Below are 13,402 nucleotides of genomic sequence, written 5' to 3' on the forward strand. Positions count from 1 at the left end.
TCAAAAGAAAAAGGTTAATGCCAGGTGCCAATGACTGAGGCTGAGATCTGAGGATCACAGTGAGAAACCAGCCCAGGCAGAAAAGTCTGGTGACACTTAACTTAAAAGTCAGTGACACTTAACTCCAATAAACCTCAAAAAACCCTCAAAGTGGAGCTGTGGATAAAGTGGTAGAGTGCTAGCCTTGGGACAAAAGTTTAGCAACAGTTCCCAGACTCTGAGTTCAAGCCCCAAGACCAGCACTTAAAAAAAAAAAAAGTTGGGTGCTGGTGGTTCATGCCTGTAATCCTAGCTACTCAGGAGGCTGAGAATTGAGGATTAGAGTTAAAGTCAGCCCAGGTGGGAAAGTCTATAAAACTCTTATCTCCAATTAACCACCAGAAAATTGGAAGTGGAACTGTGGCTTCAAATGATAGAGCACTAGACTTGAGCAGAAAAACTCAGGGACAACGCCCAGGCCCTGTGTTCAAGCCCCGTGACCGAGAGGAAAAAAAAAAAATCGGAAAGATGACCTGACCTGAACCCTGAAAAATGAAAACGATGTAATACAATAAATTGCAAGGAGAGCACTTCTGGCAACAACAAACAGACAGACAGACAGACGCGCGCACACGCACACGCACACGCACACGCGCACACACACACACACACAAACCCTCAGGAGACAGATGTTAAGTTTGGTTGTAGGAGTCTAGAGTATCGTGGGGTCAAGTTGAAAATGAAAAAAAGCCACATGTATTAAAAAAGAAAAAAGGCAGAAGCATCTACCATTGCTTTTAAAAGAAAACTGTAGCTCCCTCTAGTTGCACTACAAAGTAGACAGTATCAGGATGACCCTTTTGCAAAAGAGGTTACCTGCCTCCTGGGGGTATTTCTCGTAATCCGGTATTGTCAGTGGAGGGAAAGAGCTCTATCTCTTTCCTTTCCCTGGGGAGCAAAGACCAACTCTCCTGCCAAGAAAGCACAACTAGGGCAAAACGGCTAGTTACCACCGACCTCAGTTTACCGGAGTGAGGGCTTAACTAGAGGGGAGGGGAACCTTTCTCCGGAGGCGATTCTTTGAGGTCACTACTGCAGAGCTAAGAAAGCGCCTTGCTCTAGGTCACATGTGCCCACTCGCCCCGAATCCTAGTTGCCCCGATGCCACTGGCAGGCACTCCAGGTGGCTTTTTCGTGGTCCTATATAGGACTTTGGTCTGAGCCTTCCCATTCCTGGACGACAGTCCCCGAATGGGGGCACTGTCAACAGCTCCAGGCCTCGGCAAAGGTAGTAACAGTTCCTCCCGCAGATCTAGGTCTCCACCGGGCCACAGGGGGATGCCGCCCTGGTTTCACACTCAGAACCATGGGAGCACATCCTGGCTAGTGCAAGATGGGTGGTAGGACCTGGCCAGTGCCCAGGCGCGCGCCCAGGAGCCAGGTCGAGGCCCCTCCGCGGACTACCGGTGGGCGGGCGGCGCAGGACTCCGCGCCAATGCCTTCGGCGAAGGCGGACGTCGCTGCAAAGCACGTGCCCGGGCTCGCTGGCTTCTCGGCGCGCAGGACAAAGTCCGCTCCGGCCGGCTCCGCAGCTTGGGCACCGGGCACCAGGCACCGCGGGAACGAGACCGGCAGGGCCTGCGCGCGGTTCCAACCCGACTCCAGACGCCGACCCCACTCCGGGCTCTGCCTCCCCGCGACCCCTTGCGCACTCACCATTGTGGTTGACCCAGGTTGGCTTCAGGAGCTTCATTGTTCGGCCGCCGCCGGGCTGAAGCGAGAGCCGGGTCCCTCAGCGCGCCCGGGCCATGGAGCTGCTGCCGTCGCTTCCTCCCGTGCCGCCCGCCCTCCGGCCGCCGCCCACCCCGCTCCCTCAGCGCCGCCGCGCCATCGCCGGCCCGCGACCCCAGCCGCCGCCACAGCCGCCCCCCGCGCTCGGCCGCCGCCGCCACCACCGCAGCCGCATCCCCTGCGCCGCTCCTCCTCCGGCGGCTCCCGGGCAACGCCGGAAGTCACGGCGCGCACCTGCCAAATCGCCCCGGCGGGAAACCGCTCCCAATGCGGACCGTGCCGCTCAGGCTCTTTTGGCAGACTGGGGGCAGCGTAGGGCGACTCCGCTTGGGGATCCGGACGAGGAGCGGCCACTGACCGAGGAATGGGGAGAACCGGACAGCGGCAGACAAGCCGAGCCTGGAGTTGCAGCAAGGCGGGATAAGCTATCCAGACAGCACGCTGTGCCAGGGTGTTATGGACAGCCTGTCACCAGCTTCACCTCGGTGGTTCCGAGTCCGACTTATTAACTAGCTTCCGTCATACATCAACACGCACTACCTGGCATCTTGCCAAGTGCCAGCCCCGTGTTGGCGCCTAGATGCAGCCACCGGCGTTCGGCCGCCGCCCCAGACTCGAACAAATGCGAGAAAAGAACAGGCCAGCCTTTCGAAGGGTGGCGGGGAGGCTGAAGCGAACTCGTTTATTGGAAGATCGGGGCCATTTTTTACAGATGTGGACATTTGGGCCGGGTAGAGCAGGGTGACAACCTCTCGGCCAGTCCGTTGGCGCGGGTGGGGGTGGGAGGTGGGAGGACGAACCTAGGCGGAGCCTAGCCGGGCCGCGCCCGCCGTAGTAGGGGTGGGCCCTGGAAGCCGGGTGGAGGTGGAAGCGCTTCTGGCGCGCGCGGCGCGAAGCGCGCCGCCAGGGGCGGGGCTGCGTCAGGGGCGGGGCTAGGACAGGCTTAGCCTGAGAAAAGGGCCGGAACGCGAGAGTCGGGGGCAGCGCGCCTGTCGAACTTTCGTCTAGGCGCCGCAGGCCGGACCGTCACGGGGCGCGCGTCCGGAAGTCGCCGGCAGGTCAGCGGCAGGATAAGCCATGGCCTCTGCGGTGCTGCTGTGTGCCGCGCGGGCGCTGCGCTCGCCAAGCGGGTAAGTACCAATGCTGGCTGTGTGGCAGAGTGCCCAGGCTGGCTTTTTGCAGCTGGGGCCTCTCGATGCTCCCTCTCTTCCTCTCACCCTGGTCCACTGTTATCTCAAGGAGCAGGAAGCTGTGTCTCCCATGGGTGAAAATCTTAAGATCTTTGCGATTACAGACCTCTTCCAAAAATGTGATGTGATCGGGTATTTTGAAAATTCTCCACCTTGACCTTGTCATATGTAATACTTAAAAACGCCCGGGCTTTGGCGAGCACTGTGATTTTGTGTGTATGTATCGTTTGGTGTACATCGGGGAGAATCACATATTTATACAGTCGTCTCTCCTTCAGGTTTCCTGGAACTTGGTGGACACAGATCAGAGACACCCACCAGCGAGCTTCATTGTTATCCTTCTGGGAACTCATTCCCATGAGGTAAAATTCAGCTGTGGGTCTGACCCTTCTATGTTGGGTTAGCAAAATTTGCCACCTATAAAGCTTCTCCCAGTAAAATTTAAATATCAATTAGCTTTAAAGAAAATTTTGTGTGTCGGGGCTGGGAAGGTGGCTCAGTGGTAGAGCGCTTGCTTGCATGCATGAGGTCCTGGGTTCGATTCCTCAGCACCACATAAGCAAAAAGAAAAAAAAAAGAAAATTTTGTGTATTTTAAAGGGCAAAATTGAACAAGTGGGCCTCATCTTCCCTGCTCATTCTGTCTACCTTGGTGGGGGAGGTTCAAAGAGTATAGTTATTTCCACTTAGAACTCTGGACACTTATCAGGAACTTGATTCAGTACATTTTAATGTACATTTTAGTTGTTGCTGGGTACCAATGGTTCATGCCTTGTAATCCTAATTAGTCAGAAGGGTAAGATCCAAGGATTACAGTCCCCAACCCAGCCCAGCAGGAAAGTCTATAAGAGTCTCTCCAATTAACCACAAAAAAGCTGGAAGTGGCATTGTAGCTCAAGTGGTAGAGTGTCAGCCATGAACGAAAAAGATAAGGTTAGCGTGTAGGCCCTTAATTCAAGCTCTAGTACCTGCATACCAATTTAAAAAAGAAAAGAAAAAGGCTGGCACTAGTGGCTCATCTGTAATCTTAGCTACTCTGAGGATCAGAATTGGAAGCCAGCCTGGGCAAGAAAGTCTGTAAGACTTGGGGGCTGGGAAGGTGGCTCAGTAGTCAAGTGCTTGCCTTGCATGCATGAGGCCCTGGGTTTGATTCCTCAGCACCACATAAGCAGAAAAAGCCAGAAGTGGGGTGAGGCTCCAGTATAGAGCGCTAGCCTACAGCTGAGGAGCTGAGGGACAGCACCCAGGCCCAGAGTTAAGGCCCCACAACTGACCAAAAAGAAAAAAGAAAGAAAGAAAGAAACAACATATGAGCCCTAAGTTCAAGCTTCAGGACCAGCCTGGAAAAACAACAACAACAGCAAACAAACCTGGCATCAGTGGCTCATACCTGTAATCCCAGCTAATCAGGAGACTGAGATCTGAGGATTGTGGTCCAAAGCTAGCCTGGGCAGAAAATTCTGAGACACTTTATATCCAATTAACCACCAAAATGCTGGAAGTAGATCTGTGCTTCAAGTAGAGAGCCAGCCTTGAGAAAAAAAAACTCAGGGACAAGCACCCAGGCCCTGAGTTCAAGCTCCAGGACTGGCACTAAAAAAACACAAAACTGAGCTTTTTTTTTTTTTTTTTTTGCCAGTCCTGGGGCTTAAACTCAGGGCCTGGACACTGTCTCGGAGCTTCTTTTGCTCAAAGTTAGCACTCTACCGCTTGAGCCACAGTGCCATTTCCAGCTTTTTCTGTTTATGTGGTACTGAGGAATTGAACCCAGGGTTCATGCATGCTAGGCAAGCACTTTACCACTGAGCCACATTCCCAGACTGATTATTCTTTTCTTTTTTTTTTTTTTGGCCGGTCATGGGGTTTGAACTCTGGGCCTGAGCACTGTCCCTCAGCTCTTCAGCTCAAGGCTATCGCTCTACCACTTGAGCCACAGCACCACTTCCGGTTTTTTCTGCTTATGTGGTGCTCAGGAATCGAACCCAGGGCCTCATGCATGCGGGGCAAGCATTCTACCACTGAACCGCGTTCCCAGCCCCCCAGACTGATTATTCTTAATATTATTACAACTGGAATATAAATTCCAAAGAGTTAACTAGAACTTTTGCCAAAGATGTAAGATGGGGAAATAAGTCCCAAGTCCACTTAAAATGTGAATAGTGAGCTTCTAATATGTCAATTTAGTATGTTCACTTTTCAGGGCAGCTCTGAGGTACACCTGAATCACACAACTAAAGATCAGACTTTACCTTAGTTATACTCAAAACTCCTTCACGCCTTGTACCTTTTCCTGGAGTTGATAGTACCCACAGAGTTCTCACCAGGAACCCTGGTGAGAGCTTTTTGAACTCGCAGAGATTAAAAAGGAAAATGTTTGATTTAGTTTGCTTTTTTTTAGTTTTAATTTTATTTTTTGTTGTTGTCATAAAGGTGATGTACAGAGAGGTTGCAGTTACATAAATCAGGTAATTAGTACATTGCTTTTTGGACAGTGTCACACTTTGTTTGATTTTTGTCCATTAGAGCAGAACCTATGCGCAAGAAGAAGAAGATAGATCCTAAAAAAGATCAGGCAGCAAAAGACCGTTTGAAAAAGAGAATCCGAAAACTAGAAAAAGCTAACCAAGAGCTAATTCCCATTGAAGATTTCATTACTCCTGTGAAGTTCTTGGATAAATCAAGGTAAGAGTTATCCTTTGGGCTTGCAATCTTTTGGGCAAAGGAATCTCCTTAACCTCAGGTAGTTTGTGCTGAAGTTCACACTTTTAATGATAATATAGGGTTGACTTGGCCCTACTCTTGATTATTTTCTCCTTGATGGTGCCTTTGGGAGTTGGAGAAATGGCTGATAGTAGGGAGAAAAGAAAAAAAAAAAAACCCACCACAACAGACAATTATGTGATGAGTCCTGGCCAGATGCTAATAGAATTTGGGTGCTAAGGGTTGTTGCTCATTTGTGTGAGTAGTCTTGGCTATGACACATGGCATGAGCCTTTGTTCTGCAGCCCTGAGTCTGTCCCAACATGTGAATGCTCATAGTTGATGTGTATTGCAGTTATGTTGTATGTAGAATTAGGAGGTTTTGCTGCTTTCTTTTCTTTTTTTTGGTTGGTTGTGGGGCTTGAACTCAGGGCCTGAATGTTGTCCCTGACCCTCTTTGTGCTCAAGGCTAGCCCTCTACCACTTGAGCCATAGCACCACTTCTGGTTTTTGAATGGTTACTTGGAAATAAGAGTCTCATGGGGACTTTTCTGCCTGGGGTGGCTTTCAACAATTGTCCTCAGATTTCAGCCTTCTGTGTAGCTAGATTACAGGTGTGAGCTACAGGCACCGAGCTGCTGCTTTCTAAAAAAAAAAAAAGCCAGGCGCTGTAATCCTAGCTACTCAGGAGTCTGAGGATTGGGATTCAAAGCCAGCCCAGGCAGGAAAGTCTGTGAGATCCTGATCTCCAATAAGCCACCAGAAAACCAGAAGTGGCACTGTGGCTCAAGTGGTAGAGTGCTAACCTTGAGCTGGAGAGCTGACCCAGAGTTCAAGCCCCACTACTGAAAAAAAAACAAAAACAAAAAAAGTGCCAGGGGCTGGTGGCTCATACGTAATCCTAGCTACTCAGGAGGCTGAAATCTAAGGGTCATGGTTCAAAGCCAGCCTAGGCAGGAAAGTCTCTGAGACTCTTACCTCCAATTAACCCCCAGAAAACAGAGTTTAAGCTCCATGACTGAAAAAAAAAAGCATGGATCATAAAACAGCACCTTGGGGCTGGGAAATTGGCTCAGTGGTAGAGTGCTTGCCTTGCATGCATGAGGCTCTGGGTTTGATTCTTCAGTACCACATAAACAGAAAAAGCTGGAAGTAGCACTGTGGCTCAAGTGGTAGAGTGCTAGCCTTGAGCTAAAGAGCTAAGGGACAGTGCCCAGGCCCAGAGTTCAGGCCCCACGACTGACAAAAAAAACAACAAACAAACAAACAAACAAATAAATAAATAAAATAGCACCTTGCCCTGCAAACAGGAGACAGCAGGTCCTTTTGTGTGTATATGTGTGTGTTCCAAGACTGAACTAAGCCCTTGTCTCCCTGGAATTTTGGTGTGCATGTAACTGTTCTCCAACATCACCCCTTGACAAAGGCAGAGAAAGTAATAGCACAGTTAGCTCAGAGATGTTTCCTCTCCTGATAGAAACAAATAACCTTGATCTTCAGTGTTAATTGTAGCTTCTGCTATTTTCAACATTATATATATATATATATTTTTTATATTTATTTATTTATTTTTGGTCAGTTGTGGGGCTTTAACTCTGGGCCTGGGTGCTGTTCTTAAGCTCTTCAGCTGAAGGCAAGCACTCTACCACTTGAGCCACAGAACCACTTCGGTTTTCTGGTGGTTAACTGAAGATAAGAGTCTCATAGACTTTTCTGCCCCAGCTGGCTTTGAATCACGATCCTCCTGAGTATCTAGGATCACAAGCTCGGGCCACTAGCACCTGGTTCTACATTCTATTCTTGATTTGTTCCTGACTTGTAGTTTTTTTTTTTTCTTTTCTTGGAAACCTTTATTTATTTTCTTTAAAATAAGATTTTTATAGGAAACAAAGGGAAGGAATAGTCCTTTTATCTATTTCTTTGGAAATGTGTGACGAGCCAAAGAAATAAGACAGAAATGACAGCATCATTCTCTTATATCTGAAAATATGCTTCAGATCTGAGGGCCATAAGGCTAGCAGGTCTGTGTTATTTTAAGCTTGGTTACAAATGTAAGTAATAAGACAATTTGTTTCTAGATTTCTTAAACTATACGGCCCTTGTCTTTTCCCTTTCCTGTACCAAGTTAGAGGCCAAATCCAGGTCAAAGTTACAGAACAAGTGGTGGTAATATAAATTTGTGATGTTGAATAATGTTAAGAATAGAGATTTTCATTGCTTTTTCCTGAGTTTTGGCTGTACCTTACCGTGGGATGGTTGGGTCATGTGCAGTCACAGAGGGGCCCATACCAGCAAGGTGGGTATCCTAGCATCACACTCTGGACTTATGTGTACACAGACAGCGGCCTCAGGTGGAACTCTCCTTTGAGGAGAGTGAGCGGAGAGCTCTGCTTCTGAAGAAGTGGTCACGGCACAAGCAGCAAGAACACGAGGCAGAGAGGAATGCCATCGCATCCATGCTGAAAGCCCAGCAAGAAGCTCTCCAGGAACTGAAACTTGAGTCCCCAGAGCTCTACTCTGAGGCTATCAAGCGGGACCCCAGCCTGTTCCCCTTTGAGTGGGAAGGGCCACACTACACACCACCCATCTCTAACTACCAGCCCCCTGAAGGCAGATACAGTGACATCACCACAGTGTACACACAGCAAGAATCCAAGAGGTAGAACTGAAGGCAGCTCGTTTCAGATCACACCACCCTTAGTAGGCAAAATGTCTAGGGTTGAATCTGCTTTCCAGACATGATGGTTGCAAATAAAAATATACTCAGAAGCATCTCTGTGTCTTGTGTTACAATCAAAATTAATCCACCTGCAGATGGATGGGGCAAGAGATTCTGCGCCTCTGCCAAGTACTTTGATGAGGATGACAATGACATCAGCTCTTCTCCAGTGGGAGAAAATACAGGTTTAAAAAAAGGAAGATTCCACTTATGCAGTGAAAGTACCACCTGCAGGAGGCACAGAGGAACTCAAGTGGAGGTGAAGCATGTGCAGGATTTTGCCAGAAGATATGCCTTCTTGGTGGTACAGGTAGAAGAGCTAGGAGGAAGGCTTTAGAGAATAGGACAAGCTAGGGACACATTAAAGCTGCTCTGTCCTCCAGGAGGGCATGAGGTCCAAGTGAAGCAAGGAGCTTGGTGTTTCATTTATTGCCGTAAATGGTTAATGTATGTATCTGTTCAGGCTGCCATAACAAAACACCAGGCTGGTGGCTTAAACAACTGAGACTCTAGTAAAGTTTTTTTCCTTGTTTTATTTTAATTTTTGGTGCCAGCTTTAGCTTGACCTCAAGGCTTGACTTGGGTGTTGTCCCTGCCTGAACTTTTGTGCTCAAGGCTGGTGCTCTGCCATTTGGGCCACAGGCTCCACTTCTGGCTTTTTCTGGGCAATTGGAGATAAGAGCCTCACAGACTTCTGCCAGAGCTAGCTCTGCACCTGTCTTCAGAGCTCAGTCTCCTGAGTAGCCACTGCTGCCACTGGTGAGCCACGGTGCTGGCTATGGTTAGATTTTTCCCCCTTTTGCCAGTCCTGAGGCTTGAACTCTGGGCCTGGGCACTGCCCCTGAGCTTTTGTGCTTCAAGGCAAGTGATCTACCACAGCTTTTTGTCATTAACTGGAGATGAGTCTCATAGACTTTCCTGCCCAAGCTGGCTTCAAACCATGATCCTCAGATCTCAGCCTCCTGAGTAGCTATGATTACAGGCATGAGCCACTGATACCCAAATGGTTTGATTTCTTTTAAGGCCTGTCTTCATGGTTTGCAAATGGCCATCTTTTCCCCATGTCTTCAAGTGGCTGCTCTTCTCATGATGAGTGGACCACCTACCCTAATGACTTCATTTGCAGTTCATTACTCTGTGTGTGTGTGTGTGTGTGTGTGTGTGTGTGTGTGTGTGTGTGTGTGTGTATGTGTGTGTATGTGTTTCATGCTCTCACTTAGCTTTTTCTGCTTGTTACTGGTGCTCTGCCACTTGGGCTACACTTCGGTAGCTGGTTGATTCTAGATAAAGAGTCTCCAATCTGCCTGGGCTGGCTTCAAACCTTGATTGTCACATCCCCTCCACCTCCCAGGGTCTCAGACCAGATGCAAACTCAGTAGCTGTGGCTTATTTTGCTCATTCGCCAGTGCTCTGCCTCAACTCTGACTCTCAGATCTTATTTAGCCTCCTGAGTAGCTAGGGGGTATAAAGGCCATTAACCTTTTTTTTTTTTTTTTTTGCAGTCCTGGAACTTGAACTCTGGGCACTGTCCCTGAGCTCCTTTTGCTCCTTTGCTCTCTACCAGTTTAGCCACAGCCCCACTTCTTTTTCTGTGATTAATTGGAGATAAAAGTTTCACAGACTTTCCTGCCCGGGCTGGCTTGAGCCCTTAGTGCCTTTACTTCTTTGAATACCCTCTTTGGCCAGGTGCTGGTGGTTCACATCCCAAATCCTAGATACTCAAGAGGCTGAGATCTGAAGATTGCGGTTCAAAGCCAGCCTGAGCAGGTTATCTCCAATTAACCACCAAAAAAAAAAAGAAAGAAAGAAAAAGAAAGGTTGGGGGCTGGGAAGGTGGCTCAGTGGTAGAGCACTTGCCTTGCATGCAAGAGGCCCTGGGTTCGATTCCTCAGCACCACATAAGCAAAAAGAAAAAAGCTCTAATGGTAGAGCGCTAGCCTTGAGCTGAAGAGCTGAGGGACAGTGCCCAGGCCCAGAGTTCAGGCCCCACAACTGGACCCCAAGAAAAAGAAAAAAAAAGGTTGAAGTGGAGCTGTGCTCAAGTGCTAGTTCTAGTAAAGTGCTAGCCGTGAGGGAATAAAAACAAAAACCAACTAGAGATATATATAGAGATATATAACTAGATATAGAGATATATAACTAGAGATATAACTCTGGTAGAGTACCTGCCTAGCAACCTCAATGACCTGAGTTCAAACCCAGTACTGGGAAGAAAAGTTAGCTTCAGGCATGACTACACTCCTGAAATCTCAAAACTGGAGGCTGGGGCCAAAAATCACAAGTTTTAGACAAGCTTGTTCTGAGTAGATTTCCAGGCCAATGTGGGCTCCATAGCAAGATTGTTTCAAAACAGCAAAAAAGGTCTTTTCTCCCATTGAGTGGTTTTAGCATTGTTGTTAAAAGTCATTTCTGGCACTGGTGCCTCATGTCTATAATCCTTGCATCTTAGGAGCCTGAGATCTGAGGATAGCATTTCCAAGTCAGCCCGGGCAGGAAAGTCCACAACATTTATCTCCAATTAACCACCGAAGAGCCAGAAGTGAAGCTATGGCTTAAGTGGTAGAGCACTAGCTTTGAGTGAAAAAGCTAAGGGACAGTCCCAAGCCCTAAGGACTGGCACCAAAATATATATTATACACATATAAGTAAAAAGCACAGGCTTAGGCTCTACCTGAGTCAGATACTGATTGTAACCACTTTTTCTGAGCTCCACATCTGTCTCTGAGGTTCAAGCTACTGTCTACTTTTGCTTGTTCTATTGCAGTAGCCAGCTCATCTGTTCATGGTAGCCATGTTCACTGATTGCTCCTCTGAAGCAGTTTGATGTTTCTTTCTTTCTTTTTCTTTCTTTCTTTCTTTCTTTCTTTCTTTCTTTCTTTCTTTCTTTCTTTCTTTCTTTCTTTCTTTCTTTCTTTCTTTCTTTCTTTCTTTCTTTCTTTTTCTTTTCTTTTCTTTCTCATAGGGGTTGAACTCTGGGCCTGAGCTCTGTCCCTCAGCTCTTCAGATCAAGGCTAGCACTCTACCACTTGAGCTACAGCACCACTTCTGGTTTTCTGGTGGTTTATTGGAGATAAGAGTTTCATGGACTTTTTTGCCCAGGCTGGCTTTGAACCGAGATCCTCAGATCTCAGCCTCCTGAGTAGCTAGGATTACAGGCATGAGCCACTGGCGCCCAGCTCAGTTTGATGTTTCTATAGAACAAAAGTCAGAGATTCCTGTTATCACGGGAATCACATCCAGACCTCTGAGCAGAGCTTACAGCACCCTCTCCTGTCAACATACGGTGTTAGTTCCCTCCACCTCTATGGGGCCCTTTCTCTTCCCAGAAAACGGCTGGAACCACCTCATGTAAGCCCAGGATTATGAGGCCTTCTACACCAAAACAAGGCCCCAGCACATTTGCTTCATTGTAGCACTTTGTTTTGTGCTGGTTTGTTTTGGTACAAGGGTTTGAACTCAGGGCCTTAGGTACTCCTGCTTGGTATTTTCTCTCACAGCTGGCACTCCACTATTTGGGCCATTCCCTCCAGTCGGGTTTGATTGGTTAGTCAGGCATAGTTTCTCAGACTTTTCTTCCCTAAACTAACTTCAGATCGCAGATTCCTGAGTAGCTAGGATTGTAAGCAACCAGTGTCCATTTTTGAGAAAAATGCTATGTAATCTAGGATGGTCCCAAATTTATGATTTAATTGCCTCAGCCTTCCAAGTGCTGGAATTATATGTGTACATCACCATGCCCCGCTGTTTTTTACCTTTTAATTTTGAAGTAACTGGATTCAAGAGAAAGTTGCACATGTAATTGTCCAGGAAGTTCTGCAGACCCTTGTCCCAGTTTTACTGTCAATACCTTTCACACTACAATAGTGTCAAGACCTAGAAATTGACTTTGGCACTCCATAGAACATACTGATTCTTCTATGTTGTGTCCCAATTTGTGATTGTATTTGGCTGTACACAATTTTGTCATGCACAGCCCTGTGGAAGCACGTCAGATTGTGTGGATCTTTTCAACATAAGACTCCTTTGAAAGACAGCATTCCTCTTAGCCTTACCTCTAACAACAATTAGTATGGTCTACATTATTTCACCAGTGTTGCATACCACATGTATCCCTTTAAGATTGGCCTTGTTTTTTAAGCTCAGGACAATTTTCTGACTTTTTCATCCAACTTGTTGTGTGCATAGCAGTTTATTATAGGGGTTACACCCTGAGCGTACAGCAATTTCTTGAAAATAACACTGAATTCTGAATGGCATGTTTTGTGAAGCTAATTTAAGTGATTTTTCTTTTCTTTCTTTTTTTTTTCTGGTGCTGGTCCTGGGGTTTAAACTCAGGGTGCTGTCCCTGAGCTTATTTTGCTCAAGGCTAGCACTCTACCACTCGAGCCACAGTGCCACTTCCAGCTTTTTTGAGTAGGTAATTGGAGATAAGAGTCTCACAGGGACCTTTCTGCCTGGGCTGGCTTTGTACTACGATCCTCAGATCTCTGCTTTCGAGTAGCCAGGATTACAGGTGTGAGCCTCCAACACCTGGCCTATGATAAGTTTTAATAGTAGGTATGGGACTAAAGGGTGTTTACTTGTTTACTATTGAGTTTTCTACAAAAAGTGTGAAAGACACTTCTACTTTAGACTTGTATACCCTTTCTTCCAAACACTGACCACATTTTAGGTTTATTTAATGTTGGATATTCAATTTGGACCTAGTACATGCTAGGTAAGTGGTCTGCTACTGAACTATATCCCTAGCCTGAGACTCATATTTGCCAGTGTTCAATGTTTATGTCTTTCCCTTAAAAGAGAAACTTGTTGAAGGCAATTTGTCAGTTTTAAGGCTGAGACCTTGGCTGAGATGAAAATGGCAGTGTATGTATCCTGCAGAGTACAGATAAACATTGTCTTTCTGAAACCCATTTTACTGATAAATGTGCTACAAGTAGCAGTATATACCAGATTAGAACTCAGAGGTAGGCCTGTGCATTGAATGTGAAAGGCTCTAGGTTTGAGTTGCAACTCAAAAGGAA

General features: G+C 47.1%; 2 protein-coding genes across 4 annotated transcripts in view; one reads left to right on the forward strand and one right to left on the reverse strand.

Annotated features, from left to right (window-relative positions):
• Hira (histone cell cycle regulator) overlaps nt 1-2,098 on the reverse strand; it is a 97,229-nt gene extending 95,131 nt beyond the window's left edge. The window contains exon 1 of one of the 3 annotated variants that reach the window (XM_069994332.1): nt 1,696-2,098. In XM_069994332.1, the coding sequence (XP_069850433.1) occupies nt 1,696-1,732 (37 nt within the window). In that variant the 5' untranslated portion in view covers nt 1,733-2,098. The remainder of the gene's footprint in view (nt 1-1,695) is intronic. The other 2 variants (XM_069994333.1, XM_069994334.1) reach the window with 2 other exon arrangements.
• A 27-nt stretch (nt 2,099-2,125) lies between these two features.
• On the forward strand, nt 2,126-8,425 carry Mrpl40 (mitochondrial ribosomal protein L40). The gene is made up of 5 exons (XM_069994336.1): nt 2,126-2,501; nt 2,779-2,900; nt 3,239-3,322; nt 5,483-5,641; nt 7,998-8,425. The coding sequence occupies exons 2-5, from the start codon at nt 2,848-2,850 to the stop codon at nt 8,320-8,322; spliced, it is 621 nt and encodes a 206-aa protein (XP_069850437.1). The 5' UTR covers nt 2,126-2,501; nt 2,779-2,847; the 3' UTR covers nt 8,323-8,425.
• The last annotated feature ends 4,977 nt before the right edge of the window (nt 8,426-13,402 follow it).

The sequence above is a fragment of the Dipodomys merriami genome, unplaced genomic scaffold (genome assembly GCF_024711535.1).
Source record: "Dipodomys merriami isolate MVZ:Mamm:240054 unplaced genomic scaffold, mDipMer1.0.p SCAF_45, whole genome shotgun sequence".
Taxonomy (NCBI): domain Eukaryota; kingdom Metazoa; phylum Chordata; class Mammalia; order Rodentia; family Heteromyidae; genus Dipodomys; species Dipodomys merriami.